General features: G+C 67.3%; 1 protein-coding gene across 1 annotated transcript; it reads left to right on the forward strand.

The window, feature by feature from the left end:
• Positions 1 to 1,904: 1,904 nt before the first annotated feature.
• On the forward strand, positions 1,905 to 5,283 carry FOXF1 (forkhead box F1). The gene is made up of 2 exons (XM_002723921.5): positions 1,905 to 3,192; positions 4,270 to 5,283. Exons 1-2 carry the CDS (start codon positions 2,046 to 2,048, stop codon positions 4,428 to 4,430), a joined length of 1,308 nt encoding a protein of 435 aa, XP_002723967.4. The 5' UTR covers positions 1,905 to 2,045; the 3' UTR covers positions 4,431 to 5,283.
• The last annotated feature ends 1,558 nt before the right edge of the window (positions 5,284 to 6,841 follow it).

Below are 6,841 nucleotides of genomic sequence, written 5' to 3' on the forward strand. Positions count from 1 at the left end.
CCACGGGCGCCGCGGCCGCGTCCCACGCTCAGCTTCCCCCGCGGAAGCGCCGAGAGGGGCAGGCTACTCTCTTCTCCCGCAAGCCCGGCTCTGCCAGCGCAGGCAGCCACAGGCTCGCAGGCCACGCGGGCAAGGCTCTCTCCACCCCACCCCCACTCCACCCCCTCCTCGCAGGGACTCGCCAGGCGCCCTCCGAGGCGACCGGGCGTCTCTCTGCCGAAGCCCAAGGCGTCCCGAGCAACCCAGAGGCCCGGTGGGCTTTGAAAGAGCCGCGGGCGGGGTTCACAACCCCGCACACGGAGCACCTGGACGCGTCGGCTTCCCTCCTCGCTCCCTGCCCCTTCCTCGGCCCCGGAACCTTGCAAAGGGGGAAAGAGAAAGAAAAAGAAAGAGAGAGAAGGGCCGGGCTGTGCTGCGCGTCTCGCCCTCTGGTCGGCAAGGGCACTCACCTGGTCCAGTGCGCGCCGTGCTGTGCCGCGGGGCTCCTGCGCGGTCCTGCGCTCCTCAGCGCCTGCCTCCCACGCCCACCGCCCTAGCTCGCTCCCCGGCGCTAGGAGGTTGGCGAAGGAGGGCGTGCGTGCGAGCCCCTCGGGCTGGCAGCCAGGCGCGCGACGGCCGCCCCGGCCCGAGCTCCCCGCCCGCGCCGTCTGCTTTCCGGAACCTGGCCTGGCGCGCAGTGTCAGAGGCCCCCGCGGCGGCGGCAGGCCGAGCCCACCGGGGCACGAGGCCAACTCCCCCCGCGCCGCGGAATTCTCTATTATTATTATTAAAGAATCCCCCAGAAGGTGTTTACGTTCAGCCGTGTAAACTTCCTGCCAGGGCCTTGCCATCTCTCGGGGAAATTGGGAACTCCGGGGCCGAGGGGCCAAACAGGAGGATTTTCAGTGTCTGTGTGTGTGTTGGGGGACAGGCAGTGCGTGCGAGTTCAGACCAAGCCTGGCGTGTGTACGCGTGCACCCCGTGTGCGTGAGCGCGAGCGTTGGGTGCCGTGTGCGCAGGCACCCATGGGTTTTTGCACGCCTGCGGGCATAACGCGCTGGGTGTGCGTGTGCATCAACGCGTGCAAGCTTGTGCTGTGTATTGGGTGCGCACATCGCGCACCGGTGAGTTTGTTCTGGAAGTCTGTGCGGTTTTGGTCCCAACCCGGCCAGCGATCCCCAGTCTCCCCCATCCAGCCCGCGGCGCCGAAGACAAAGCGACCGGGACTCGCCCGGAGCTTTCGTTTTCCGCCCGCCCGCGCCGCTGGGCGAGTCCGAAAGATCCCGGGCGCGGCGCAGTCCTGCCCGGGGCGGGGAGAGTGGGTAGGCGGTCCCTCGCGGGAACTCACGCCCGCTGGCCGCGGGAACCCGGAGCGGAGCCGGCCGTGCCCGCGATGGTCGCGACCTGGCGGCCACCGCCGCCGTGAGAGTGGCGATTTGCCGAAGGGCTGTGCGCGTCGGGCAAGGCCCGAAGCCGAGGGCGCTTTCCTCTCTGCGCGCCCCGCGGGCCTGCAAGGCTGGGGGCCTGCGCGCACCGGGGCTGAGCCGCGGGCGGAGGGCGCGTTAACACTTGCTCGCCAGGTTGGTGGAGGCGGGGCAGGCTCTGCCGGCAGCCGCGGGTCGGCAGGGGTGGGGGCTCTTTAAGCGCCCACCGACGCGGGGGCCAGCGGGGGGCAGGGCGGGGAGGGAACTCCTGGAGGGTCTTGCGCCGGCCGGCGAGGGGCCGCGGAGCGCAGATGCAGGGAAGGCGGCCTCGGCCCGAGTGGTGGAGCCGAGCGCCACTCCCGGTAGGCGCGCACGGCCGCAGGCCCTGGAGGTGGTGCCTCCCCCCGTAAAAGGTCTGGGGGGAACTTCCTCCGGCCTCCGCCCCGGCCGCCCTCGGCCTCCTCTCCGCTCCTTCCCTTGTGGGAGGGAGAGAGGGAGGGAGGGAGGGAGGGGTGGGGGAGGAGGGAGTTGGAAAGCGAGGGGGGGCGCCGAGCCAACCGCCGGCGGATCCCGCGGCTCCTCGGGGAGGGCGGGCGAGCGGGGGAGGGCGCGCCGAGGCTCGCTCGGGAGAAGTGGCCGCCGATGACGGCAGAGGTGCAGCCAGCCCCGCGCACGCAGCCCCCTCCCCCGCGCCCTCCTCCCCCTCCTCCTCCTCCTCCTCCCCTTCCTCCTCCTCCTCCTCCTCCCGGCTCCTCGGCGGCGCAGAGCAGCGGCGGCAGCGGCGGCGGCGGCAGCAGGCACCCGATGTCTTCGGCGCCCGAGAAGCAGCAGCCACCGCACGGCGGCGGCGGCGGCGGCGGCGGCGGCGGCGCGGCCATGGACCCCGCGTCCTCCGGCGCGTCCAAGGCCAAGAAGACGAACGCGGGCATCCGGCGGCCGGAGAAGCCGCCCTACTCGTACATCGCGCTCATCGTCATGGCCATCCAGAGCTCGCCCACCAAGCGCCTGACGCTCAGCGAGATCTACCAGTTCCTGCAGGCGCGCTTCCCCTTCTTCCGCGGAGCCTACCAGGGCTGGAAGAACTCGGTGCGCCACAACCTCTCGCTCAACGAGTGCTTCATCAAGCTGCCCAAGGGCCTCGGGCGGCCCGGCAAGGGCCACTACTGGACCATCGACCCGGCCAGCGAGTTCATGTTCGAGGAGGGCTCCTTTCGGCGGCGGCCGCGGGGCTTCCGAAGGAAGTGCCAGGCGCTCAAGCCCATGTACAGCATGGTGAACGGGCTGAGCTTCAACCACCTCCCGGACACCTACGGCTTCCAGGGCTCGGCCGGCGGCCTCTCCTGCGCGCCCAACAGCCTGGCGCTGGAGGGCGGTCTGGGCGTGATGAATGGCCACTTGCCGGGCAACGTGGACGGCATGGCCCTGCCCAGCCACTCGGTGCCCCACTTGCCGGCCAACGGCGGCCACTCGTACATGGGCAGCTGTGGCGGCACGGCGGCCGGCGAGTACCCGCACCACGATGGCTCCGTGCCGGCCTCGCCGCTGCTGCCGGCCGCAGCCGCCGCCGCCAGCGGGGTCATGGAGCCCCACGCCGTCTACTCGGGCTCCGCGGCCGCCTGGCCGCCCTCGGCCTCCGCGGCGCTCAACAGTGGCGCCTCTTACATCAAGCAGCAGCCCCTGTCCCCCTGCAACCCCGCGGCCAACCCCCTGTCCGGCAGCCTCTCCACGCACTCCCTGGACCAGCCGTACCTGCACCAGAACAGCCACAACGCGCCGGCCGAACTGCAAGGTGAGTGGGACCCCGGCACGCGGCTTCCCAGGGGGCCTCTGGGCCCTGGCGCTGCCCCTCGGAGGGGCCCGCCGCTTTCGGTCCCCACTGCAGGCTGATTAGCCCTCCTTCCTCATCCAGCTCCCACGCCAGACCAGGTAGGCCCCATGCTCCTCCAAGTCTCAGATCCCGGAATCCTAAGTCCTTTGGGGCCCTGTCAACCTCAGAAGGGTGCCAGTGTGGAAGTGGTGGTCTCGGCACCAGCCAGGCGGCCCACCCTGCCTGCCCCCAGCCCGCCGGGGCTGCCCCAGAGCTGCCTCTGCCCCAGGCCCTGGGCAGAGCGGAGAGTTAGGCCCCATGCCTCCCCGGCCACCTCTGAGGCTCGGCCCGCGGCCTCCAGGGGAAGCAGGCCTGGTGGGGCGGCGCTGAGGTCCGGGGACATTTTGTGCAGGTCCCCAGGCCCAGTGCTGCGGCTGCTGGTTTCTCAGGTCCCCAGTGTCCAGGCCTCCGGGCCACCCCCAACCCCAATCCCTCGGAGAAAGTTGCAGCCACCCCCAGCTCCCAGCTCCCCACCCCAGAGCCCACAGCGGCCTCGGCCTGGCTCTGGACCTGGTGCCCAGCGAGCTCAGCAGGGGCGCTCAGGGGTCAGCTGTCAGTGGCCTGCGGGAGCCCGGTGGTCGCCGGCTTGGGCTGTTTCAAACGCCAAAGGCCCACGCTGCGCCCGGGGCCGGTTCTGGGAGGGGGGCTGCTCCTGCTCAGGTCAGAGCTCTCGCTCTCCCTGGCCGCCCCAACCTCTGCAGTTTGGATTCTGCGGCGCCCTTGCTGGCTTCCGCAGGGGGAGTGGGGCCGGTGCGGGATCCGGAGCGGGGAGGCCGGGTGGCGGGAGCTGCAGGAGCAAGGCTGCTCCCCCGGGTCTGGGGTGCCCCCCGCCGCCCAGGACGAGGGAGTCTGGATGCAGCCGGCAGGGCCGAGCGGGCGGGCGGGCGGGCGTGCGCTGGAGCCGGGCTGACTGCGGCGTGGGCCCGGCTTCTCCCCTGCGTCTGCGGCCTCGAGGCTCACGCCGGGCTCCCCGCTCCCTCCTGTCGCCTCGCCCCACAGGCATCCCGCGGTATCACTCGCAGTCGCCCAGCACGTGCGACCGCAAGGAGTTCGTGTTCTCCTTCAACGCCATGGCGTCCTCGTCCATGCACTCGGCGGGCGGGGGCTCCTACTACCACCAGCAAGTCACCTACCAAGACATCAAGCCGTGCGTGATGTGAGGCCGCGGCGCGCGGCAGCGCCAGGCACGGCTCCACTCTCGAGGTATAACCGACGGCAGGAGGGGAGGGCTCGGCGCCGGCTCCCCTCGCCCCAGCGCCCGCCGTGCAGCTCCGGCGACGCCGACGGCCGCTTCCGCCGAGGCCGCTCCGGACAAGTGACACCCGCGGCTTCCAAGAACTCGCGCCCTGGGCCGCGTATTTATCTTTTCATTTTTTACCGTTTGGAGAGGATGCCTGGGAGCGCGCCAGGCGGCCCGCAGCGTCTTCTCGTGCGGGGAGGAGCGCGCGGCCCCGGGGCGCGCGCCACGGAGGAGACCTCCTCGGCCCGCCGCAGGTGGACCCCGCGGCCCACAGCCTGCGTGTCCGAAGCCGCGCGCTGTCGCGGCTGCCGGGCCTGCGCCCCCGCCGGGCTCCCCTCGGCGCGGCTCTGCGGGCGGCCGGCGTCGGCGCGGGGGGCGCCGCGCTAGGGCGACCGCAGCGAGGCGCGTCCTCTTATTTATTCTCCGTCCTCGGCCCAGCACCGCCAGCCCGCAGACGCCCCTCCGTTGATCAGTGTTAATGGTGTACTTTGTTGGCAATATTTGCCGTGTAGAATTTTTTTAGAGACCCATTGTAAATTTGAAACAAAGACCCATCTGTGTAAAAACAAATTTCCATATGTTTTATATAAATATATATATGTAATATGAAGGACTGCCCCCTTTTCTAGTACCTGGCTGCTGGCGAGCAGCGTTTGCCACACGTATTTTAAATTTCCTTCTGCACTGTATAAAGTTACAATTTGACGATGTTTTGCCTTTTGTGTATTTTTTTCCTAAAAAAAGAACAAAAATAAAAATGTATAACGTTTGTACGTGGCCTTTAACATCGTATCAGCTAGAAATCAGAGCGCATGGGTATTTTATTGGCATTAAGGTTGCAAAATATCTCCCAAATCCCCAAATTCGGAAACACAAAACCATACACCGTGTGGTAGATCGCTGGGCTTCCGCTCCCTCCGGGCCAGCCTGGCTCTGCCGTCGCCGCTCCTCTCGGCTCCTGGTTTTTAGGAAGAGCCCTCTGGCCCTCTGAACGTCATCTCGTTTTAAAAGAAATCGTCAAACGTTCACAGCAGAACAGTGGTCTCTCCCGGGGGAGATGGCGCAGGCTGTGTGTGTGTGTGTATGTGTGTGTGCACCGTGTCCCTGCGTCTGTAGCTGATGCCAGGGTTCTTGGAAAAGTTTGTGGAAAATGGAATCCGGAGACAGGCTTCTTTTGTATTTCTCTGTAATGGGCGTTTTCTGTTCACTCTCTGGAGACCCGGGCAGGGTGCTGTACATGTATGTAGACAGATATGTAGACAGCCATGTACATATATGTAGATAGATGTAGCAAAATTTTTGTCATCATATTCCAGCTGTTAGAAATCACAAAGAAGATCGGTTTTGGTTTGGTTCTTGTTTGTGGGTGTGCACGTGCGTATTCTGGGTTTGTGGGCATGCGTGTGTGTGTGTGTGTGTGGTGTGTGTGCCTGTATGTGTGTGCTCGTGTGGCACATGTGTTTGGTGTGTGTATGCGTGTAGTGCATGTCTGATGTGTGTATGTGTGTGCGTGTACATGCGTGTGTGTGCCTGGTGTCCTATGTTTGATTTTCCCCGATGAACCTGGTAAGGTTGGAGCCTGGGCGGGGCGCAGGTGGCAAAGCAAGGTGCCAGGGGCGTTTGCAGTGGGGCCGAGTCGGATCCCACAGCTCCTTCCCCGGGACAGTGCACCCGAGGCCGCCGGGCTGGGCGCTGGGCGCCTTCAGACCCACCGCAGCGGCTCCGCGTCCTGGGGTCGCGGGTCTCGGCTCCTGTTGCTTCTCAGATTTGACATTTGGGACGTGGGGGTAATTTCTCCCGAGCTCGGCACATCCAAATTATCAATAAACGCGCCAGGGCAATTCACATCCCTAACCAACGGCGGTCTGTAAACCGAGATAAGCCGGGCGGAAAAGGCCGCGACTCCAGCCCTCCGGCCCGAGCGGCCTGAGGCTCAGGCCCGGGCCGCACGCGCGCCCCGCGGGCCCCTGCGCTCCCGCAGCCAGGCCCAGAAGGGGCTGCTCCGCGCGGCGGAGGCCGCCTCGCCGCAGCCTCAGCCGCCCGCCGCCGGAGCGGCAAACCAGTCCAGCGAGGATAGGCGCTCGCGCTGGGGAGAGGGCAGCGCCCCTCTTCTTTGGAGACTGCGCCCCAAGTAGGGGCCGATTAGGAAAAACCCAATTTGGCGGCTGCCGGCGCGCTCCCGGGCCTCCTCCAGCAGTCCCTCGTCTCCCCGGGCGGTGCGTGGCTTTGGCGTGGACACCCCGGCTCCAGGCTCTTCTCCTGCGCGGCGCCTTCGTTTCCACCGGCTCCTCAGCGCGCTCCAGCCCCGGCCCGGCTGGGTGGGAGGCACCC

The sequence above is a fragment of the Oryctolagus cuniculus genome, chromosome 18 (assembly GCF_964237555.1).
Source record: "Oryctolagus cuniculus chromosome 18, mOryCun1.1, whole genome shotgun sequence".
Taxonomy (NCBI): domain Eukaryota; kingdom Metazoa; phylum Chordata; class Mammalia; order Lagomorpha; family Leporidae; genus Oryctolagus; species Oryctolagus cuniculus.